Source organism: Syngnathoides biaculeatus, chromosome 19 (genome assembly GCF_019802595.1).
Source record: "Syngnathoides biaculeatus isolate LvHL_M chromosome 19, ASM1980259v1, whole genome shotgun sequence".
Classification (NCBI taxonomy): domain Eukaryota; kingdom Metazoa; phylum Chordata; class Actinopteri; order Syngnathiformes; family Syngnathidae; genus Syngnathoides; species Syngnathoides biaculeatus.
The window spans coordinates 13156650-13182122 of NC_084658.1; the positions used below are offsets into that span (position 1 = coordinate 13156650).

Genomic DNA, 25473 nt, shown 5'->3' on the forward strand with positions numbered 1-25473 from the left:
TTTGCACGTCTTAGGTGCGACGCTCGCATGACATTTAATCGCTGATAAACAGTATCAAAAAGGCCACAAATATGTTACACGTTGACATTTCCGAAAATGTTCGCGTCGTGCCAATTCCGTCGCTTTTGCAAGGCCGTTATCGGGAATATTAAGGCAATCGTTAATATTGACGCCGATAAGGATTTCTGGCGCTGTGCAAAAAAAAAAAAAAAAAGAAAAAAATCATTCAGATCGAATTTGATTTTGGGATGCTAGCTGAAGGACACACACCAAAATATCACTTCATCAAATAATACAAAGTCAATAAATAGGTCACAATATTGTCTTCCGTGTAATCGTGACTGACGCATTAATTATTATTATTTTTAATACAGAGGCGCCGTTTTGAGTGTGCGTGATTATCCACTGTAAAACAAACAAAAACAAAAAAGCGCATTCAGCAGTTCCGCTGAACGTAAGGCCTTGTTAAATCGAGATTGTGCAAATGCGTCCAATTTGGGAGGAAAGCAAAAAGAAGAGAAGAATCCTGGCAGCCGTCGAGCAAATGCACTGTAAACGATTTTTTTTTTATGATTTTTTTTTTTTTTTTTTAAGTGATTTTCACACTATCCGATGTCATATTTCAACCCGTCGCCTCATTCAACGAGGCGGCGGACGGCTGATGAACGGGTCCTGTTTTCTTTGGCAGTAGTGGTTTTCTTTACAGCCATAGAAAAAAAAAAATGCAATAATCTATTTATATACTTTTTCCCCAAAATGTTCACATCTTTTAGGCGAGTCACGGTCTCCCCCCATCCCCCCACCCCAGGAGTAAACGCTACTTTAGCTAATAATGGTGAGCTGAGCAAAGCCTATCAATTTGACGTCGTCGGGTATTTCCGATCCTTCGATTCCGGAAGCCTGCAACGAGGGAAAAAAAATAAAATAAAATTCAGAACATTAAACACATAATTTTAGAAACAAAACAAAAAATAGTTTTTACAAATTTTATAAGGAGTATGTTTTAGAAGCACAAAAAAAGTAGAACACAAATAGCCCTAAAATCATGAACAGTCGACAATGCTCAGAAAATTGGACGACTTTAATTCGTGAAATATTTCGAGTTTTTTTAAATTCATTTTTGTGGGGTAGTTTTGTTGTTTAAAAGTAGAACATAATAAATAGACCTAAAATCATGAACAGCGGACCATGCTAAGAAAATTAGACAATTTAATTCATGAAATATTGAGGGTTTTTTTATTAGTTTTTGCAGGGTTTTTTTTGTTTGTTTTGGTCTATTATTTTTGTAGTAGTGACAGCAAAAAAAAAAAAAAAAAAACTCGCTCATTTAAGCAATTGTGAAACTTACCAGTTTAAATACGACATTTTTATTGGTTTGAGGCTCGTCAACAATTTTCTGCAAATTTGCGGCAACTGCAAAAATATATAAAGAAAAAAAAGTGGTCAATTTGGTTTTTTTTTTTGTTTTTTTTTTAAATCTTGAAGAAAAATATGTAAGTTAAGGACCACTGACCTATTACTAAATCCCTGCCATCCACCAGGCCTGCTGAAACCAGCTCCTGAGAGACTCCGTCTGCTGTGTCTGAACAAACAAAGAAACAAACGATGAGAATCAACTACGCTGTACTTGCCTTATTGACACTTCATGGAACAATCATAACTCCAGTAATTATACAACTAAAAAGTCAACAGAATTGCACTGAGACTGTAATTCTTGGGCGTACCACTAGAGGGAGGCATCATACCACAAACGGCACTGGTGCCACAGTCAGAATCTCTCGTGCAGCATAAACAATGAAATGATGAAATGTTTCTATTCATTCCACTAATTAACTAAATTTAAATGAAAAAAATGATTAATGTAGGTCTTCTACTGTATTCTCAAAATTCATCACATTTTTCACTTCAATGATAAATGGCTCACCTCTGCCTGGCATGAACTCAAAGCGGATGTCGTTTAGCTCCCTTTTTGTATTTCTGCAGAGTACGAGATTGGGGGGGGGGGGGGGGGTGGCGGGGGGTCGTGGAGATTAAATTACGCGATAACAGCAGCACGAATCCCGGCGGACGGGACCCACCTTAACCGTAAGACCAAATTAATGGCAGACGTCTCGTTGCTCGAGGCAGGAGGGACCTGTGGAAAAATGAAAAACAAAACTCTATCAGAGGTGTGCTCGGTTTCTACAACAAGGACGGTTGAATACAAGTTCTGAACACAAATTGTTCTTAAAGATTAAACGCAACTGTATTGTTGGATAGCACATTAAATATAATTGAAGAATGTTTTTGATTTTTCTTGAAAACGAGCAACATTTTAGTATAGCATAGTAGTTATGATTGTGTGTTATAATAACACATAACATAACTGTTTTATGACTAGAAGGGGGAGCTTGGAAATCCGTCTGGGCCAAAGAGGTTCGAGGGGCTCCTGCTATATGTAATGTCTAAAATATTATTGCTGCAACTACTCCAACAATGAAGCATGACGTCACCGGTGTTGGCGCAGTAGCGGCGGGGGCGGTCACGGCGCCCGTGGGTGCCGACGCGGGTTGAGGGGCGGCGAGGGCGGCCTGAGGTAGTGCCGCTTCGTCGGAGGCGGCGGGGGGAGGCGCTGCGCTCGAAGGCTCCGGCGTCCGGAAAATCTGAAGGACAAACGCCGTCAGAGCGGCCATTCGGGCGCCGAGCCGTGTCCTCGAACGCCGCGCAGAAAACCCTCAGGGCAGCGGACTCACCTCTGAGTTCTGCGACGCCTCCTTCACTCTGGGCGACTGGAGAAAAAAAGACAAATGGGCAACGTTAGGATGTGCCGACATGATGACATAATTCGGACAGCGTGCGGGAAGTACGGGTGCGTCTCAATCAATTTGGAAATTGCAGAAAACTTATATCAGGAGTTCGGTTCAAAAAGTGAAACGCCGCATACATGCGATGCGGTACAGTGGATTTCTAAAAAATATAGTTTTGTTGATTATAACAAATACTGTAATTCCCGGTGTGATGGTCTGAGCGCTCCCCCGTGCTGAAAAGTCTCCTTGTGATGAATGCGCATGTGTTACTAACAGGGGAACTCTGGGTACGGAGGAGGTGCTTCCCTCCAGTCTCATAGAGGGAGCTACAATTTAACCCTAACCTAACCTTAAAAAAAAAAAAAAAAAAAAAAAGTTGGTAAAAAGATATACACACATGTATGTTCGCATTTTTCTTAGACGTCCACAGCGAACATGAACACTCGGTGACAAGTTGTCCAGGGGCACATGTAGAAGAAGCATGGATGGAGATGTTTCAGACTGGCCGGAGGTTTACAAAATATACGCGCATGCGCATTAATAACAAGGAGACTTTTCAGCACAGCACCCAAAATCTGTGTACCGAGGCTTAGAACCGGGTGTGCATAAATCGCAGGGTTGTAAGCGTGTGAAATGTGTGTGTGAATTTCCTTCTAGGCCGGAAATTACTAAATCTAATAAAAAGGTGCAAATTCTCCACCTCACAAAATGGGAATATTAACAACAATCAATCTTTCTGCTAAGGAAATTAGGTAGGAATTTGCCTCCCAACTCATCATTTTGATGACCGCAGCAAAATTTATCATCTCGAGAAATCACAATTATTTTTTAATATCTGAGCAGCATTTGCGGACCTATTTAATGACAGAATTTCACTTTTTAAAATGGAACTGCTGAAATAAAGCAGGTGTTCTACGATATTCCAAATCTTGAGATGCACCTGTAAAAGGCCACACAGGAAGTACGCGGCACACAGAAAGTAAAAGGCCACACAGGAAGTACACGGCACAAACAGGAAGTAAAGCGCACACAGGAAGTACTCGACACACGGCTCCCGCATTTAGTGTTGTGGGGGTTCCCGGTTCCGTTAATGCAGGAATGATACTCAAATATGATGGTTGGCTTGAGTTATGACATGAGAGTTTACGGTGCCTCTGTTTTTGTTGCAGTGTGTAATTTCATTTAAAATTTTTGTTATACCGTTATTAACCATTTGATGGGGGGGGGTGCAAGTTACACTTTTGCCCCTTTTAGATGCGTAAAGTGGATTAAAGGTTCAGCAGACAAATGCAGTGTTACATGAAATTTTTTAAAAAGTGTTTGGCTGCGAGGGGAAATTTATTTAAAAAAAAAAAAAAAAAAGCACAAACAGGAAGCGCACATGTACCGGCACGGCTGACATTTCCCAAAAAGACATCCGGTTGTCTGACATGTGGCCGTTAAAGCAGCAACTGAAATTTCAACAATTTTGAAGCGAAGCTGCAACTGATTGGATGTGATTTGGTCAGTAAATAAATGTCAAAAAAAAAAAAAAAAAAAAAAAGATTGGAGAGAGGAATAAAATATAAGTAAAATACAGATGGCTTCCAGGAAAGGGAACTCTCAGTGGACCTGTTAAATCATACAGGACGGACTACTGTCTTGTCTTTTTAATTCATTTTTTAAAATTAATTTCTGTGCTGAAATTGTGACAATCGACCTCAAAACATCTCGTCTTTATCCACAGCGTCGGAGGGCATCGGCATTGATGAACGATTGTGCCAGGAAAAAAAAAGATGATAACATTTTCCCAATCTTTAAAAATGTCTCATTCAACAATTATGTTTTAAAAACATTACGACGTTCACAGTGCCTCGGCATTGATCTTTTTCCGAGAGTGCAAAATCAATTAGGAAATGTAGCGACCGTGGCACTTTAACGGTCTGCGTTATTGCGCTATAAACACACCGATGGTGGTTTTTTTCATTTTTTTTATGTGAGCGGTCGTATAAATGTCACTGGAGGTTGCGCAAGAGCCGAGTAATAACACCCAAATAATGTCGATTGCCATAAATATTTCACTGCCCCGACGGCGATGACAAAACAACCCATTTTTGTACGCAGGTTGACCGACACTAAGTCAGGACGAAAGGGGAATTTAACCCGAGGATTTTCTTTGCATTGTGTAAAATCGCAGTTTAAAAAAATATATATATATTCTCGATGGCGTCTGTAACCTCGATATGTTGCCCCACTAATATTTTGATTTTTTTTACTAGCCGTTCACGACCCGTCACTCACAACCTCCGCCCCCTACTTTTGGGTTCCCGACCCCACCCGTTGAAAATCCCTAACCGACGCTAAGCGAGTGGGCGTGGCCTAGCTAACGAGAGCCCTTCCTTGTTAGGGGAACGCCATCTGTATCGCGGTGGCAAGTGAACAACCGTGGACGCAGGCAGCTCGAGTGGGTAGGCGAAGCGCACTTGTCGCCTCGGGGCGCCAGCAGGCTTCACCTGCTGATCCTTCGCCGTCAAACAGAACACATACACACACACAGACAGACACACACGTGAGATACAGTTGGACATACAACATGGACGCCGCCGCACAGACGACACAAAGGCCAACGAGGCGAGAGAGGACGCGGACGCCGCGGCCGGCCCTCACCCGCAAGGCGGCCACGGCGGCTTTGCCTTCTTCGCTCTCCTCGTCCAGCTCGTCGTCGCTCCACTCCCACTCGCCGTCCTCCGTCTTGTGCAGACGCCCGCTGGAACCCGGAACGCGACGTACCTGCGGCGGGAAAAAAAAGGCGTGTGAGACCCGAGTTTGAACACGTCCAAAAAGATGCAACAGAACCTCCATCCATCCATCCATCCGTATTCTTAACCGCTTATCCTCACAAGGGAAGCGCCGGAGCCTATCCCACCTGTCAATGGGCAGGAGGCAGGGTACCCCAATCGCAGGGCACATGGAGACAAACAGCCGCACTCACAATCACACCTACGGGCAATTTAGAGTGTCCAATTAATGTTGCATGTTTTGGGGATGTGGGAGAAAACCGGCGTGGCCACCCGGAGAAAACCCACGCAGGCACGGGGAGATCATGCAAACTCCACACAGGCGGGTCAGAAATGTGAGGCCAACGCTTTACCAGCTAAGCCACCGCGCTGCCCGCAACAGAACCTTTCCAGGTGAACTTGGTCTCTGACAAAGAATGGTCAAATTCCCAGAAAAATAAAAAAGTATATATAATTTTTTTTAAATGATCTTTGGTTCCTCCGTAGAGATGCAAACTGAACGAGATGGCGGATGTTGTTTCCATTACCCTTTTGGAGCGCTCGGATATTGTGGGGGCCCGCTGAAGAAGCTTGTCAAGGAGGTAATCGTGGGTCTGTCAAAAAAAAAAAAAAAAAAAAGAAAAAAGACATTTTCATAACTTTATGAAGAGACATTTTTCCTTCCTGACTTTTTTTTTTCCGGTGACCTGGACCTAACTGACCTAAAAGTTTTCTAGTGGGACAAAACAAAATGACGGATGACGACGTTTAACAACACTTGTTGTTTCTGCTCCTGTATTTCAAACATCCCACGTTCCTTGAATGCAGCATTCGTTGAGAAATGAATAAAATTCCCCACGTTTGCCCCCCCCCCAAAGCCGTACACATATGGGAACGACCAAGCTGAGTCAGCACACCGGTCGTTCCGGTGCGACCGCTCCCCCCGCCTCCCCTGAACTTTGAAAGGCATCAGCGCCATCAAAACGGGTTCGCAAGGGGCGGGCCGTGACTCATCAGTTGACGCCAACTCATTTCGCATACACGACTGACGGTCCGATGCCGCTTGCCTACCTTGGCTTTCTGGAAGAATTTATTCTTCAGCAACTCCGAGGACGTTGGCCTGAGAAACAGAAAAGCGAATCATTAGCGGTGAACTCAAGACTATTGGGTCGGTTTTCACATTAACAACTGAAGAAAACAAGCGGCACTGAACGCATCAGTCGGAATTAAAATGCCCGCCGACACCTTTTTTCTGGATCCTTCTGCAGACACATGGAGATCATTTTCCTGAAGGACTTGCCGTACTTCTTCACCATCTCCTTGTCGGTGACGCCGGTCTCCAGGCCCGGCGGGTCGTTCTGCAGCGTTAGCATCAGCACCTGAACACACCACAGATGTTTTTTTTTTTTTTTTTTTTTCCCCCCGTGGGCCGACGGCGAGCGAACCGTCCAGGGGAGCGCTGACCTTCATCGGCGGGTATTTGTGGTACGGCGCCGCCCCGGTGGCCAGCTCGATGGCCGTGATCCCGAAACTCCAGATGTCCGCTTTGAAGTCGTAGCCCTTGACCTGCGGGAGAAGTTCCGTTGAAGGGCGGAAAATCCTAACCTCTGGTTGCCATGGTTACGGTAACCGGTGGGGGGTTGGGGGGGGCACCGACCTGCTCCATGACTTCGGGCGCCATCCAGCACGGCGTTCCCACAAACGTCTTGCGCACTTTGTTCCGGGTCATGTCTCCGCCCGTGGCGAGGAAGGCGCTCACGCCGAAGTCTGATGGGACAGACCCACAAAAATTAGCCTTTCAAATCTTGGTGAGCGTTTACAGTCAGTCAAAAAAAAAATAATAATAATAATCCAAATACCTGCAATTTGCACGGAACCGTCTTCCCCCAGAAGAATGTTTCCAGCTTTGAGATCTCTGCGGGAGTCAAGAGTTTGAAACATCATCACAACCTTGGGATGCTGCAACACGATTAATGTCCGAGAAGCCATGTTGTGATTGGATAAAATTGGAGAAGGGGACTTCTGACTTGTTTAGTTTTTGGTCACAGAAACCTGAATGTTAAGACTCGAGATTTACGGGACTTTCTCTGGTAATCTCGCATGAGTTTCTGGTTTTTGTGTGCGCGCGTATTACACATTTGTGACCTTTCCTGGTTCATTTTTTTTTTATAAAGAGGATTCAGCCGTCTGCCTGCATACGACTGGAGCCGACCTGCGCCGCCGCCTCTTACAGAACTGACGGTCGTCATGGCGACAGACTCCCCCCCCCAAACAAAAAGAAAGCACAAAAGGAAACACTGATGGAAGCAAGAGGAGGGTGGATCCAGACGCTGCCGTTCTCCCTGCCACCAGATGGGGGCAGCGGGGTACAATGGATCCACTGACATTGACAATGGCTGGCAAAGGTTGTCTTAAATACATGTGCAGATGCTTGGATTAATAAAAAAATAAGAATGATGATAATGACGTACTGGTGAGTGAAATGTACGTAATGAGATGATTCGTGCCGATCAGGTACAATAAGCCCACGACAGCCTGTGATAACGCCTCCTCGTGGAAGAAAAACAAATAACGGTCCCCTCCGGGTTTTTACGAGGTTCCCGAAATTTGGCATTCCGAGGTGATGAGCGATGCGCGAGGAACTCGATCGTCACAAGAACGCACTCCCGGTTACTTGCGGTCCGTACTCTCTGTCTGGATCAGTGTATGATAGACTACGGGAGTGTTTCCGAATATTCTCTCGGTAACGCGCACATTCACAGCTGAGGCCGGGGGTCGCTCCACGCACAAACTGGTGAAGACCCCGCCAAGTCTACGCCCTTGCTCGCCGACTCCCACGTCGCTGAGCTGGTCGGCCTTTTCAAGCCACGCACGTTCAAAGTCACAGATACTACAGTGAAGAACATGAGGGCAAAATAACACCTGCACAGTATTGTGATATTTCTTGGTACGGTCGGTGTTGGAGGAATGCAGTATTCCGAACTTCCTAATCCTTCTGGGAGTCTCACGCTTTGTTTTTGGACGCTTGTGCCGTGCAGCTTCCGGAAGATTCCTCCGTGTTGTAATTTGAGATGAAGCAGGAGGCGGCGAGCGGACCACCTGAGGCTTACTGGCAACTTCGGGGAATATCCAAAAATACTTTTACTTGTTTCCATAAGGACGACGACTATTCCTGCTTGAGTTTTTTTTTTTTTTTTTTGGGGGGGGGGGCATATTGGTGATGTTACTGCGTCGCAGGCTCATCAAGTTGCTTGTTGCGCTTGTTGCATTTTTTTTCTCCCCGTCACGGATGAGAGACGTGATGGACGCTGGCTTTATAGTTTGCAAATGTCATTCAATTGCTGAAGCGCCATTCAGACATTTCCACTCAGGCTGCTTGTTCCTGAGCCAGAATTCCTTGAACACAATCGCAGTATTAACGTCAGAGCAAATGGAGGTCAGAATTGTATTAAGGTTCTTCAAGTCAAACAAGACAAGACAATTTTGGACACCAGGTTACATTTGGGGCTCATTTGGGCAATCTCCCTGGTCTGAGTTTGTCCAAATATGAGACCTGAAATTCACCCAAATGATCAGTTTTGGAATCGACCCTAATTGAAGATCCTTTTGTGCACCACGAGAGGGAGCCCAGGTACCACTGTTGGCCCTCACACCGCACTTTGAGAATCCCAAGGTTATCCGATCCGACTGTTCAACCCATAAACATCTTTTAATGTAAACTTTTTTTTCTTTTGATGACTAACATTCATGCCTCAAAGCAGTCCTGATCTTGATCTCCCAAAGTTGATCATTTGATTTTCCTGAATTGAAGACATGAGAGGGCCCACATTATGCCAACGTTGGCGCTATGAATGGTGACTTTGTGGCTTCACTGAGGTTGTTTTGTGCATGTGTTCAAAGGCTACGACCCAGAATAGAGCATGAGCTCATATTTAAAACCTACAAAAGTCTCCGTGTGACATCATCACGACGGCCGCGGCTGCTTTCGCCACTTTAAGGCGACCCGGAACTACTGCCCGAAGCGCTTCCACCGGATCCCGCAGGGACTCCTCGCTCCATCGACTGTTCATGACAGCAAACTGCACCACTCATCTCTCACAGAAGCCGAAGAAGTGTTTTAATCTTTCATTCTTTTTTATTTTCAATGTAAATTAAACAGTACTTTAAAACTAAACTTAAAAAAAAAAAAAACTGTCAAATAAAACAAAACATGCAAAGCAACCAAATAACCTCTCCTTGTACAAACACGTGGTAGCTAAATGCTACCACGTAATGGAAAATGAAACTGGCTTAGCGTTGTTGTAAGTGACAGTTATCTAAACACAAACGGTGTAGCAACACATGCAAATTTATCGGACTCCATTCTTATCCAATGACCAGTTGTCAGCGTCTTCGTGTATATTCATCTTTGGGATGGACTGCCCCCTGGTGGCCAGGGTTTGCACAAAAGTTGAAATTGCACGAATTAATCACAACGAACAAACTGGTCTTCTCGACTTTCTTTTTAATTGTGCCATTACCGTATGTTGTTTTTCTGTTTGAGTTCTACTTTTTATGACATTTCCCATGATGTGATTTTATGACAGCTCGCTGGTTTGGACGGGCGAGCGGCAACCATAAAACTTTGACAAATAATGACGTAGGTGAGGGCGCCTCGGGTGAAATATTAGCCAGGCGGTTGCCGGGTGGTAGCAGGCACGCCATAAAACTGTCACGGAGATTCACGCTGCCCGTGTGGCCGCGAGCGGACCTCGCAACGAACAAACTCACGTTGTCGGCGGTATTGACGAGAGACGTACCCGCCACGTGTGGAATCGAACACTCCCTTTCGTTTTCTCATTTCTCACGAATTCTGTCAGTACTTCTGGTTCCACAGGAGCTTGTTAAAATGACTGTGAACATAATTTGCGTGTGGGGCCGAGATGGCGAGGAGGAGCAGTTCACCCGCACGTGGCAAATATCTGCGGTCCAGTCGACGTCCCGGCCCGCGAGACTCTAATTGCTTGAGGGCAAGATGGGACCTTCGGAATACATCTCGCCCCCTCGCCCCTCCCCGCCACCCGCCGACCACACTTGCCCCGAGGCCGGCGCTCATGTGATCCAGCTTAAACGGACGGGTAGGGAATGTGCTGCGCCGTGGCTCACACGTCATAAATGTCGTTATCCATCTAAAAAAGATTAGGAAGAATTTTTGTTTGTTTTTGAAATGAAATAGCAATATTGCAAAAAAAAAAAGTCTAATTGTTGGTTGACTTTTTCCCCTCATCTTACAATTATCTAGTAAAAGGTTTACATTTTCTCATAATGTTACAACTTAGTCAATTTTTTTTAATCCTTTCATCTGTCTGCTCACTATGGTAGTGGGCGGAGCCTATCCCAGCCATCTTCGGATGAGAGGCGGAGCTTTTACAACTTGAATCTCACAAATTGAGAACTTTTCACGTAATATTGTGACTTTATTCTTGGATATTTACCACTGTCTTTTCCAAATACTCAAAATTTAGTCTTGGTAAGATTCTGTCTTGATTCCGATAAAATTAAATTTTGATTTATTTATTTATTTATTTTGGCCTTTTCCTTGTCCCCGCCCACCCATACGCCGTGCGTTATTTACACGTGTAGGACTACGCGCCGGCGGGCGGTGAAAAGGAAGCGACGGGGAGAGGAGGAAGCGTCGAAGGCCGGCAACGACAGCTTGGGAACGGCGACTTAGCCCGATCTTGAACTGGCTTAGAAGAGATCTTTGGGGATCACATTCCCTGTGGCACGCAAATCCGCCATTGACACATCGCCCTCCTGCATAATCATAACTTAAAGATCTTACCAAGTTCCTTTTAACACACAGGGATCATAAGTACAGCAAATGAGATGCATTTTTTTTTTTTTAATCTCAATGACCTTAAGAAGTGACTCTGCCCCACCATTCATCACAATTCCATCGCGCTAAGCTATAAAGTGCTCAGTCAGACTCATTTCCAGCTTCATCTCCGTGACATCGCCGACCTTTCGGGGGAAGGGGGTGGGGGGGGGGGGGGGGGGGGGGGGGGGCTGAGCAAATGCCACGTCCTTGATGTGGTCACGAGTCGGTCCCGAGCGGGAATATCAAGGAATCACTTTAGCACGTCGGGTATGTTCGGATTCTCACTCCTTGGCGAACGGAATTGAACATTATGCTTTCTATTTTTCTAGTAATTATTTCTATTTTTTTAAAAATAATCATTCTAGTAGAATATTGACTTCTCATAAGATTTCATTCATTTCATTCCTAGAGTATAAGAATTATTTGTCTGACACGATACTTTAGTCTCATATGATCATTTTTATAAACTATCAGGAACATTTTTTTTTCTTAAGTCTCCAACTTCATTCTCTTAGTTCAACTTTTTTTCCTTAACTCAACTTATGAAATAAAAAGGTCTTTTTTCTCATAAGCATAGAAACATTTTTCACAAGACTGATTAACATATTATAGCAAAATGGAAAATCACAACTTTAGATTTTACAACACTACCACTTTGTCATATAAAAGCACAACTTTATTCTCGTGAAATTATGGTTGTTGCTCCTAAAACTACAAATTATTCATGTTATTCATTATAAATATATACATATTTAACAGGTTGCACGGTGGATCAGCAGTGTGGAGTTTGCATGTTCTCCCCGTGCCTGTGTTGTTTTTCTCAGGGTGGTTCCCTCCCACGTCCCCAAAACATGCAACATTAATTGAACACACTAAATTGCCCCTAGGTGTGATTGTGAGTGCGGCTGTTTGTCTGTCTCTATGTGCCCTGCGAGTGGCTGGCAACCAGTTCAAGGTGTACCCCGCCTCCTGCCCGTTGATAGCTGGGATAGGCTCCAGGACTCCCTGCGCCCCTCGTGAGGATAGGCGGCAAAGAACATGGATGGACGTATATAATATTTTCCTACCTGTGTATCTGACCGTTCTTGTGCAAGTACTCGAGGCCCTCGAGCACGTCTTTGAGGACGGTGGCTATGCTGGCCTGGTCCAGGACGCCGGTTTTGTGCTCCCCTCGTGAGATGATGTGCTTGATCACATCCAGCACCGACCCTGGCGAACAGGGAGAAGACCGTTTGTGAATTTAGAAAACAGAAACTCATGGCATGACGGTGATTGGTAAAACGCTTCACAAAGCAAAACCGCGAGGAAAAACCATTTGTGCTCTTGAGCCGTGTCGATGGTTTCTGCAGCGTTACGATCCGTTGTGAAGTCTTTATGACCTACTCGCGACTTAAATGTCACGCTTTCTAAATCACACGTAATTCCCATGAGCGGCGTTTTTAAGTGTTTGCGATCTGTGATGAGACAGAGCTGCTAAAAGGGAAATAACCGACACACCCGACAAGCTTGACAGCAATCCACGACACGTAGGGATGGGAATCGAAAATCCGATCGTTCTGAGAACCGGTTCCCAATAATTGAGTTCCTGGGAGTCGTTTGTTTGCCTGCCACAAGATTCCGCTGATCGATTCCAGTTATGTCGCAAAGGCGGGATGAAATCACACACAAAAGCTCTTGTATTTTGGCATGAAGGCAGAAGCACTCTAAATATTGGCAATTTTTCATACGAAAAGATGCATACGCAGTATGCAAAAGTAGAACTGCACAACGTAACAGTGTGGTATAAAAATGTCTACCATTTTATGTTGATATAATTCATTTGATGAGCTCAATTGCTAAACTAATGTAGCAAACAACCCGGTAACGCAACATTTGTTTGACGCAATTTGTCCAATTTTGGCCGAGCAGACCGGGAAGCTAATTATGTCTTAAGTTGGCAATAAAAGCTTGTATTGTGGGTTACGCAGTCCTGTCCATTGAATCCTTTTCACACAAAATACCAGAAACTTCCAGGTAACCAAGAGTTATTCTTTATAAAATGTATTTGATATTTTTGGGAGTCTGGAACATCTTAAATGGATTTGCATTATTTCCTACGAGAAACATTGCTTTGATGCCGTTCATTTCCGTTGTCATCTGACTCGAACAAATCAAGTTCAAATATAACCAGGCAAATTTGCGAGAACAAAGTCAAATTATTAAAGAAAAATGTCCTAATTTTAGAAGAAGAACCGAATCATTATTTTTAAAAGCATCAAGTCAGCAAAATAATCTCAATATTAAGGCAATAAAGTCGTGGTAGCACAGAAAAAGTCTGAATTTGATCCAACCCGTAGCTTGAAATAATATTTAATAATAATAAATTAGACCGCTGCACAAAAGGTTCGGCTCGCTAGACAGACAGGTATTGTCGGGCTGCTAAAACACGCTCATGAGATTTGACATGTTCAGTCAGCTGAATCGGAAAGCAGCTGACGAGGTTGCCCTTAAGCTAGCTCATCCAAAAATGAATCACACTTCCATATCTTTAAAACGCAGACAAACACTTTGCGACTTGGTTAGTTTACCCGGAATAAATATTGTCTCCTCGCCACTCGTCCGATGTCTTTATTCTGCCAATTTTTTTTCACATCAAGATTTTATTCTAATATTGAACAATAGACTATTCCATTTATCGGCACGGACGGCAAAGGCGGGCGCTAACTGAGCGGAAGACTGCTGGCTCAGCCTGAACAAAAAAAAAAAAAAAAAAAAAAAAAAAAAAAGGCAAAAGATGACTCGATTTAAAGGATTGCATAAGCTGGGAGGTGAGTGAGGAGTCATCATCAAAGCCTGCCCGCTCAGCAGTTACGCGGATAATTGAAGGGCGGCTTTCCGATGCGGCAGATCCACTGACTTGCGGTAAAATTTTTGAAAGAAAAAAAATCTTCCGCTTGTGTGATCCCGCTGAATCTGGCATCGCATGTGAGTTTGGCGAAGGCTTCATATTCATTTTGTGGGAAGACATTCCTCTGCTTGCTGGGGCATGACTCATATTCTTTTCCGGTGGCTTTGTAGCTGGATGTTTCTCTGATGGGAATTCAATCGGTGACCGTTGTTGACGTTATATGTCACCTTCCCCGCACGAGTTTACGAAGGGAAAAAAAAAAAAAAAAAAAAAAAAAAAAAAAAGGCAGAGGGCGTACCTTCCGCCGGGCCTCAAATCGGAACGTTGCCTGCCGATGGATTTTCCAGAGGCGATGCTAAACGATAGGGCCCAGCTAATCAAACGCGTTGTTCGGCGCACAACTGCGAGTGGTGAGGATATGAAATCGAGCAAGCAACACTTCACGCTGCCCCTACAACATATGACACGGCGTGGAGAAATGCCGTAAGCCTGTGACAAAAGCAAGAGTCAACAGTGACACGCCACAGACGCTTGTCACGGTGTCAGCTTGTTATCAAGCTGTGAAGAGTAAGGTTTCTTTACATGCATCCATTCAAGAGCTGGCACTGAGTGGGCTAAAGCAGTTCACCCCCCCCCCCCAGCTCAGTGAAAGTCTATAAACCTGACATCCTCCCGAGGCCGTCTCCATGGCGGACGTGACCGCGGCCATTATTTAATTACCACGTACAATAAAAGTCAACATCAAGAGGGTCAGCTGTTTAGGCGCGCGCAATAAAACCGGACAGGCGAACCTGCTGAGAGGCCAGCCGGCTGGCGGGATGGCGTGCTCAACAAATATTTCAAGACTAGTTTGTATGATGTTAGTTAGTCAGTCAGTTAGTTAGCCCTGTACGTCACTTCCCGCTTCTTCTCGAAAACAAATCCCTCAAGGATTTTCATGGCAGGAGTTAAAAAAAGCCGTGTCAAAATGATGTTTTGTGGTGAAAAAAATAGATGAGTCCATACCAGCTGCCGTTTTTTTTCCATTAATAACATACTAAAAATTATGCATTCCATGACAGTGGACCTTTAACAATGGGCGCTTCCGCTGATCCACAGGAAAGTTGCTTTCATCGTGTCTCTTCCGCGTGATTAGGAAGCGGTCACATTAATTCCCGGTCGTCAACTGACTTGATACATTCCTGTTCTTACATTCTGGGTGCGGACCAGTGTAATCAGATACAGCTGCACCGCTTCCTCGGCGGCGGCGCCCCCACCGCCCAGGCGGCTAATAGCAGCTCTGCCGCGCGGATGCCTCAACGGCACCCCTGTGGGGGCTGTTATTACCCGGCCCTGTTATTAGCGCTGTACGCAAGTTAAAGTACCGCACACGGGTGCACAATGAGGATCAGCACCGTCACACACCCCACAATCACGGCTGTCACGGGCTTTCATCAGGGCCTATTGCCCTGCCCAATATCAGAATACGAACGTTCCCCGTCGCCGGTGTGATGAACGCAACGTTGACTTACCGCCACTTAGTAGCTTCATGACCAGCCACAGCTCGTCCTTCACCACGAATGAGGTGTAGTAAGACACGATGTTTGGGTGGTGGCACTGGCTCATGGCCTGGATCTCTTTCTGAAATATAGAAAAGCGACAGGGAATCAATGCAAATGATAACAAAAATATGATTAAACTGATCCCGCCAATGACTTTCCATTGAGTTTTGTGGGATTGCGTCCAGGACCCGTAACGTCCCACCATTGTCAACAGGATGAACCCGTTTTCAAAAATGTACGAATTTCCGTTCACGTAAGCGGATTTATTTGTTTAAGAAAGAATATTACTGGCTGGTGTTCAGGCCTCAAATGAACACACTTGGGCACGAACGTCAACATATTTTAAGATGAGGCAATAAAGGAAATTAAGTGCAATCCTCGGTATGGCAATGACATCAGAGGCCGGACACTATCACGCATGCAGTCGTGGAAAATATATATATATATATTTTTTTTTTAATGTGGCTATAAAGACGTGTATATGTACAGTATGTCCTTGTAAAGCAAGTGAGGTAATTCTGGCACGGGAATCCAAATGACCCCCCCCCATCAATTAAGACATTTTCATTAAACTATTGAAAAGTGGATTGTTGTTCTTTTACCTTACAGTGGTGCAATTATTAATCCCAAAATTATTAAAGTTGTTTTTTTTTTTTAATGATGGGGGAGGGATAAAAGTTGAAATTTTACGGAGTTTTTTTTTACCCCCAAGAAAAAGAGTAAATCTGCAGGCCCAGAATCAGAGCAAACGTTCAGAAAAGAGCTGATTTGTCGAAAGTCTGGCGATCACTTCCAGGGTCGCCATGGGCAACGAATGTTTGGTTGGCAACGTCGTAGGCTGGCTGGGCAGGTGACATCACAAAGACCCATAAGTACTCAAAGTTTTTCATTAAGCTGAACGCATACGCACCCTGGCTGCGTTTTTGCAAGTGGACGTTCAAACGATCATCTTAGTAACACGCAGCCAACATGTGAACCAGTTTAACTTTGCTCACCAGCTGAGGGTGACGTGATCTTGCCCAAAATGGCGGCGCCGCGAGTTGGCTGGAATTCTTATTCCACAAACACAATAATATCAACAATACCGTGATTTGATGTATTTTTTTTTTTTTTAGTACAGTTAGAAACCACTGTTTTTGCTTCCCACCACAGTGGAGTTCTCAAAAAGATAAATAACGAGACAATGACTGAGGAAAAAAAAAATGCTTGGAATTACCAGTAGGCAGTCCAACATTACAAGTAACTGACAAGCGTGGAATTTTTTTGGGAAAATTTCCGTTGTCAAAATGTCATGGTTTGGACGAGGTGATGAAAACTATGCTGCCAAATGGGAGAAAAAAAAAAAAACCAGAAACCTTAATAATAATTTATAAGTTGTTTAAAGTTTACGTCCATGGAAAAAAAAAAAATGGAATTTAATTATCTTATCTTGGGCTTCCACAATTCCCCAGGCTAATATTTCTTCAATGAGGACTTTTCTTCTTCTTCTTCTTTCAGTCAGAGAAGGCATAATGCTGAGAGATAACTGTGTTATTATTGGCATAATAACATGAGAATATTTTACATATTTGGCATATTTGATCACTTGAAGGAATTGCGTAGAATTGATTGGAGATTAATTGCTGTTTAAAGAAGGGAATTTTATGTTCGCTATGGGAAATTGTGCTCTGTTCAAACTATGGCAGCTGGGAAACACTGATCTCGATATGACATGAATTATTAATCCTCACCCCCGCCCCGTCCAATAGTGGAGCATGGAAATTTGCCCACCCTTAATTATGTCACAGTTCTCCCAGGGGTACGTGTTGTTCGCCAAAACCATTGACTGACCAATCGGGTTCTTTCCACAACAGGTGAGTCCACATTCCTCCTGGGTTTGAACCCAAACCGTCGCTCATTTGGCCTAATAACTTCCAGTCGGGCGGGCCAGACAAAAATGACACGGTGGGCCGTCTTGCCCATCTTTCCATCTCCGGACGCTCCGTGCCCGGAGAGAACAATGATGATGCAGCCTTGGCAGCCTCACCCCCTTCTGCCCTCTGCCCGGTGGACGGGGCGGGTCAGCCTCGGCTAGGCGGGCCTGAAGACAAACAATAGCCTCGCGGGGAGGATATCGTGCTCTGGCAGTTGGCAGGTTTGCCCATCTTTCTCCGGCAGACAATGTTAGAACAGGGGAGGGTCTTTGTTGCGGGGATTAGGCCACAGTAAGCGTATGCCGCGGGGGTGATGGCGGGGGGGGGAGGGCTCTCACACTTACATATCTGTGTCAAGCAAAGGTTTGCCTTCTGGATAGAAACGGCAATCAGACTCCATTCATAAGGACCGAATGGAACTGTTGACTGTCTTTTGAACGACACGAGAGGAAGGAAATCACCAGAACTTCAAACTGTACAACTTTCACGTCGTAGAATTTCTGCTCTCCCTCTCGGCACGTGACCTTTATCAACAAAAAGAAAGACCATCCAGGCAGGTGGCCGAATAAATACCGCCTCTCGTGGGGGTTACCTTACAATACACGGGCATGCGGATGGCCTTAAATTTCTGGCGATCCAACCCGAAACCAAACCGGCGGACACCCGAGACTGAGCCACCTGCGCCATCAATTGTTTTTCCCGGCCTTTGCGCGACCGTCTCTCCGACGTCACGTCTCTCGCGATAAGCGGAGATGGGAAAAATGAAAATGCTGTTGCACTCGGGTGACGTTTTACAGCGGAACTTTTAACTGAACACCATCACATGACACCTAACCAGTCGAGGGCCGCACAGAGATGTCACGCTCGAAACGTCACAGAGGAGTAGAACAAGATTGTACAACCATACGTTGTGCACGTGATGCTAAATGAAATGTCTTGGTAACGTGAGTAATGTGACCAAGTTCGACAGAAAGTATTGTCGTCTGCCCTTTTGACTGATGTCCAAACCTACTGCTCAGGGTCGATGTCAGAGAAAACAAAGTTACGTGACCGGTCTCCGGGAAACAGACATCTCTTTTTTTTTATTGAGTCTCATCGCTTGCATGTCGCCGGACATCCGAGCCCGGCGAATAAATGACCGACTGTCACGATCCGAGGCCGGGGGGGGTTGGAGGGGCTGCGTTGCAAACTGGTGCCACGGTGGCACAGAGACACCACAATGGGAGCAATGTGGCGTGACGGCCGACGAACATAAATATATTGTTCGGCGCGGAAGGCACTCGGCGGGGCGCAGACGCACGGGGTACCACAAACATAAACTCCGCCGCGAGTGTGCCCTCACACAGATGTTGCGGGTTTGCGCGTTCACATAATTCCATTTCCCACTTCAGCGCTACCGCAACAGAAAAGGCCCGAGGCCGGGAATCTCGACTGTTAAAACTTCCCACTCCGTTTACACGCCGTTGGCGTCCAGCCTCGGATACTACGCCGGAAACCGGAACATGAGCAGGCTGCCTTCAACCCTCGTATCGAGCACCGGGGCCCCTGGTGAAGTGGTTTTCAAACTACCATCACATGGCAGTGCCAGGAATACAGTGAGCAGAGCAAGGGCAGCTTCAGCACTTTTCTGCCATTCAAAAAAAACATTAAACAACCCCCCCCCCAATAAAAAAGTCTGGGTTCCATTATAAGATTCCTCACTGTTTATTTTCACCCAACTGTACTCCATGTCACGGATACAATAGCAAAATTTCCTCCGTTTTCTCGACGGGATTAGGCGGTTTAATGTAGCCGGGAACCGGCTATAAATCTTCCTTCAATACAAAATTTGCATTTCAGAAGCCGATTTCACGCTCCAAAGAGAGAGACCAGTGAGTCATAAATGAACACTTAAAAGGGATCCTTCGCACCTCCGTCGTTAAAAGATGTCACGGGCTGAACGATGAGCTCAGCGGCTGGACGAGATTGCGTCAAGGGTATTAAGACTCGGCGGGTGAATAAAAACCCCCAAGGACCTGGTCTAAAATGCCAGCGGAGGGTGACTCCAGTTAGACTGAAATGATCGTGGGATTTGCTTTTCTGAAAGTTAAAAACCAAAAGTCCCGACATGACTGTGACTCACGCAATGACGCTACCGATACAGCTCCCACCCCTACAAAAAATAAAATAAAATAAAATAAAAAAGCCAACACGCACGTCACGATTCTTCATCTCACCAAGAGTTCGTCCATACTGGTCTGGCACTTCTCCAGGTTGATGCGCTTGATGGCCACCTTCTCCTTGCGCGGTGTGCAGTAGGCGGCCTGGACCACAGCTGTGGCTCCGCTCCCTGGAACAGAACGACAGAGCGTCATTCCGATAGCGGATCAAGTTAACGACGGCCATCCCCCCGGCCGGATTAGCGCGCTTCGTGGTACGTAACGGGCCGCGGCGACATGAGCCAGTTATTTATACAGCTTACAACTGTGTACCCTGTGCAGCCGGGGAATCTCTCGTGCTATCGATGAACGCTCAGGGGTCTCAGAGGACAGAACGTAAAGATTGAGCTGTAGCATTAACCACGTGGTAGAATTTCACTTTGGGGTGTGCAGTACAGTGACCCCGCAGGGAAAAATATGAGCCTTAAGAATAAAATGGCTAGGAGATGATTTGATTTCCAGAAATATGCACCCAAAAAAAAAGTGTCCATGTACAGTACGTTGACTTTGCAAAGATCTTGCAACAGTGGAGATGCACCAGTTTGACGTACAGTGAATACTCTGTTCTCGAACAAATTGTTTTTTGGACGAAAATTTCCAGATTTTTCTTGCTTCTGTCATCAAACGAAAATCGGTACTCGAACGCCCCCGACAAAACCCGGAAATAACACAACGTGCGGGGCTCGACCAGCTGACCCACAACGCACTTTTTTATTGTGTATAACGCAGGCTATACACAGACGTGTCCCGGTAGCTACATTTACTGACTGTTTTTTTTCTTCCCATTGAGGACTATTAACCCCCAATCATGGCTCCAATGAAGTGACACTAGATAAGTTCTTTGGGAAAAGAAAAGAACCTTCCAGTAGGCAAAAGTCACCACCACAGAAGAGATTTCATACAGTGGTTGATAGTTTTGAGTTACTGTACTACTAAAGCATACATTTTAAGAAAAAAAAATAAGATTTCTGATTTTTATTAAAGATTAAGATTAAAGATTTTTTATTATATAAAGTATTTAAACTATACATGTATTTCTACTATGCAGTTTATGATCAGGATAAGCTAAAAAATAATGCTTTAAAAAGCCAAATTGTTTAGGCTTGGAATGCATTATTTCTTTTTCTATTGACTGCAATGGGAAATATCGATTTGGTTTTCGAACAAATCACTTCTCGAACCGCCTTCTGTGGTCGAGAACAGGAGGTTGGACTGTACTTTCTTGACAACAATTCTTATTTTATAACGAACCATCTCAGAAAGTTACAGGAAGAGCACAAACACCGGGTTGTAGGGCTAGGATAGGATTCACAGGCATTTGTGAAGAGTGAACAACAAACGGGCGGCCTGAGTTCGAATCCTCTATAAAATGTGTCTAAAAATGCCCCCGAGAAAGAGCCGCGAGCTGTTTGTGGTCCGCGTCAGGTCATTTCACCGCCCGCTCGATCCTCCATTTCACCTGGACGGGCACTTTCTGAAAGCACTTTTTCCTCTGGCAAGAAGCTCCGAGTGGCGGAAGAATGAGCAGCGAGGCCGTCCACCCTCCAGTAAGCTTTTCCTAACCCCCTTTGCCCCCCCGGCTTGGCTATGCCCAAATATTAACAACGTGCCCATTGTTTGAACTTTTCACTGAGCCACGATCCGATGACGATTTGGAAATAGGAGGGAGGTCTGTTGAAGACCAAAACTGTTCTCGGATTTTAATTAAAGTAGAGCTGACCCCCGTGTATTTAGCCGGTTACATTTTTTTTTTTTAAATATGGCTTTAAGCGACGTGAAAGAAATACAGGACAAAGTCAGTCAACGTGACGCACGAGCGACTCTCCATGATAATCCAATAAAATTGCAATTTCCTTTGTCATATCCTGAATGCGACAAACCAATAAAAGGGTCGCTTTTTTTTATGCTTGCAAGTATCACGGAACCTCTAAAGCTCCTGAAGCTTTACATTTCGTGACTTGAACTTTCCGGCGTCTGTGCGTGATGTCAGCGTACGTGAAAGTTTGGCACGTTTTGCTTTTTCTTTGGCTTTGTCAGCATATATGTAATTGGATCTTAATGTTAAGGTGAATTCTTTAGCTTGTTTTTTTTTTTAATTTTTGACATTTTAATTTTAGGCGGCACGGTGGATCAGCTGGTAAAGCGTTGGCCTCACAGTCCTGAGGTCCCGGGTTCAATCCCGGCCTCCTCTGTGTGGAGTTTGCATGTTCTCCGGGTCGGCACTCCGGTTTCATCCCACATTCCCAAAACACGGATGGACTTTAATTTATTTCCCTAAATTTGAAAACATCTAACTGTACTAAGTACTTTTACACAAAGGTAAAAATGACATAACTGGATAAGTGACAATGTCGTTGAATTGTTGAATGACCGCACTCGAGATGTCTTCTTGTTATTAATAAAATAAATAAACAAGGACAGCAGCGGCGCGGACACGACGAGCCCGAAAAATGTTCCGCTTTCTAGTAATGGCTGCCGAAAGTACAAGCCGGCGGCTGGCTCTCAAATCTCTGGAGGCGCGCCAGCGTTCGGACTCGGGGGTTTGGTCCCGGCTCAAGCAAAACTTACACGCACACAGTGATCCACTTGTCGAGACCACATCGGGGTGTAAATTCCTGCGCACGGACAAACAAGCGAGTCGCCTGGGATGAAGTGCGCATGTGTGGATGGCAATATTGGGGGGGGGGGGGGGAAAAAAAAAAAAAGAGGGACATTGTTGGCTTTGCCGCAGGGACGCTCTGGGGTCACATTTCAAAACGCTGGAGCCACCAGAGCCTGGACTTGATACCAGATGAGGACAGGATCGTGCCAACTGCTGCTTTTTATCGGTCTTTACAGGCATATTAAAACCTCATCAAACTGTCACGAAGGCGTCGATTTTGAAAGTGAGGAGTTTGAAATGATATGTGCGGTTTGTCACTATTTACAGGGCTTGGTGCATATTGCTGTAAAATGAAATGGTGGCACATGATTGAGAGAACTTTTTTTTTTTTTTTTTAGTTATGACAAATGTCAGATTCCTGACACCGCTTTTAAGGGAAATGTGTAGTAAAAATTCTCGGGGTGGGGGGGGGGGGGGATCATGAAGAGGCAAGCAAAACGATTGGGTGCCAGAAGCCATTAATCATTGTTCAGGCGCTTTTGTTCATAAAACGATCGTCGAGGAAAGATGCGGAAAGACCGGCTGAGCCAGTCTGAGACGGAGCTTTCTTTGAAATCCATCAAACTGACAAGGTCCTCCCTCCTCTTCCAATCGTGTCCGTTTACGACGACATTTTTGCGGATAGCTGACGAGCGTTCCTCAACTCGTGCCGCTCTGTATTGACCAAACGTCAGATGATATCGCTTGCTTCGACGTGGTCGGCGTTAGCGACAGGGGCGGCGAGCAGGCACAGCTCCAGACTTCACGCCAAGACTTAATCCTTGAGCGTAAAAAAAAAAAAAAAAAAAGATAACCACTAAGAATTTGGACTTAAAACAGATCTGCTTTTATGCTAGCTGGGGTGGCATTAACAATATGAAGCCTCTTTTTTCTTAAAAGCGTTTTTCATGATCTGCCAAACTGCTGCTTATTGTGAGGTGACTTGACTTCAATGTCATCATATTTGTCTTCAATCAAATCGAGCAAACCGCAGGTCTTATCTTGAAAAAAATTCTAAGTTGGGTCATTCTTATATCAAGGGATGACTGCACATTATTATTATTATTATTACAACAATAGCGTAGTATTACGGAAATGCGACGATGCAATACTTGGCAAGAACACAACGAAACACGTCTTTAAACGTGTCAATGTCTATCGAGCTGGTGCACCTACGTCATAAAATCACCTGACTTTTGTTTATGTCGCCATATTGCCGGTCTAGCAAAGCATTGTTCATTTTCGTGTCGTCTCCAACCGACTGGAGACGACACGAAAATGTGTCTTATAGCACGATGCCCAGAGTCTTGTCCGACACCGTTAGACATTTAGAAGGTGAAAATAAAAGAAGGTACGTGGAAAAAATAGATAAACTTGGCATAGACCACCCGTGTTGATCTATTTTTTCCAACGACTGGATCTACACATGGATCTGATGAGTAAGTCGTGGAGATTTACGCAGAAAAGTTTGAAAGCGTATAAAAGTCTGAATATTTTGTTGCTGGATCTGTTCTAAATTAGGAATAAATCCCACATAGTGACTGTTTTGACGGCTCGTGAACGGGGAAGCGTGTTCGGCGACACGTTAACCTTTGCCGGAATCCAGCGATCTTTTCGGCTAGTATTCAATACAAATACAAATATTCGAATGAATGACCCCTGATTTTACACAAACTCGCATTCATTAACTATGATTGAATAAAAAGAGGACAGAGTCGTCTCCATGGAACGTACACAGAAGCAATTGCAGCCACACAAACTCTGTGACAGACGTTTTTTTTTAACACGCATTGTTCTCAAATGAGCCAATATGGCATTATAAATACTTCTTGATAATTTGAGGTTGAGAATAATAATTCCTACCTGAAATGAAGCGATCGCTACACAAGCGTGTGTGTATTTTGGTCGGGTGCCATCCATCGTGTTTAATTGCCGAAATTTATCGATATTTTCTGGTCTTTTCAGCTGGTATTCCATAGAATGATCTTTGAATATCTGTCTTATCTGTTGTGACAACCAACAGCACAACTGGTCTCGGGTATTGCAAATATTCTCCTCCGGTTCAATGTCGACCGGCTCTGTTTGACCGGCAATATGGCGCCATGAACGTGCACGAGCTCTATACAGTCCTCATAGGGAATGCTAGGATAATGTGGATCCCCCCCCACCCGGGCTCCATTTGTTTCCATCATAACCTCGCCATAAATATCAGTAATGTATACAATATACTGTCAAACAAATTTGGACCGAACATCTCAGGTCAAGCGTCCAAAGTGGCAAACGACGTGACGAAGAAAGCCCCAAAACATTGACAAAACAAGCATGCTCTTTGCAAGACTTGTGTTTTCTGTAAGCAAATGACCGGACCAGCCATACTACGGGTGTCGCCATGATGTGTGAAAGTGACAGCGTGACAAGAAGCTTTTACAATGCGGCGCGAACACTTAAGCTCCCACACGCGCCAATTAGCGGTAGCGCTACCGTGTTTATTTCATTGCTACGCCTCTCCCCATATACGTCGGTTTGTACTTTTTTTTTTTGGTGGTCCTCCACTCTGCCCCTGAAACCCGATTTTAGAATCACACTTCTTAGGCTTGCCGTCTTCTAACATAACGTTTGCCGATTTAACGACTGCCGTGTTTTGCAAACACGAGGAGGTGATTCCCAAGACTAATGAGAAGTCGCACTCGGGTCAACTAGAGTTCGTTAAGTGCAAACGGCACATTATCAGATTAGCGTGGCCTTGAATTAGCCTCTTAATGGAGCGGGTACGTGACGGACGACCGCGTCGGTGTCTCACTTCACCGGCTACCAGCAGCGATCTCACTTCCGCTCCCGAAAAAGGAACAACGGGAGTCAACCGCAATGAAACCACTGGGCACAGGTGAAAA

General features: G+C 44.9%; 1 protein-coding gene across 2 annotated transcripts in view; it reads right to left on the bottom strand.

The window, feature by feature from the left end:
• The window catches only part of oxsr1b (oxidative stress responsive kinase 1b), a 27515-nt gene continuing 2042 nt past the window's right edge, over positions 1 to 25473 (bottom strand). For both annotated transcript variants that reach the window (XM_061805490.1, XM_061805491.1), the window contains exons 2-18: positions 19960 to 20072; positions 15801 to 15909; positions 12470 to 12611; positions 7402 to 7457; positions 7200 to 7309; positions 7007 to 7108; positions 6788 to 6921; positions 6614 to 6662; positions 6091 to 6156; positions 5433 to 5555; positions 2733 to 2768; positions 2493 to 2642; positions 2079 to 2134; positions 1925 to 1977; positions 1514 to 1582; positions 1349 to 1413; positions 1 to 900 (exon numbers count right to left, since the gene is read on the bottom strand). In XM_061805490.1, coding sequence (XP_061661474.1) covers positions 823 to 900; positions 1349 to 1413; positions 1514 to 1582; positions 1925 to 1977; positions 2079 to 2134; positions 2493 to 2642; positions 2733 to 2768; positions 5433 to 5555; positions 6091 to 6156; positions 6614 to 6662; positions 6788 to 6921; positions 7007 to 7108; positions 7200 to 7309; positions 7402 to 7457; positions 12470 to 12611; positions 15801 to 15909; positions 19960 to 20072 — 1511 coding nt within the window. In that variant the 3' untranslated portion in view covers positions 1 to 822. The remainder of the gene's footprint in view (positions 901 to 1348; positions 1414 to 1513; positions 1583 to 1924; positions 1978 to 2078; positions 2135 to 2492; positions 2643 to 2732; positions 2769 to 5432; positions 5556 to 6090; positions 6157 to 6613; positions 6663 to 6787; positions 6922 to 7006; positions 7109 to 7199; positions 7310 to 7401; positions 7458 to 12469; positions 12612 to 15800; positions 15910 to 19959; positions 20073 to 25473) is intronic.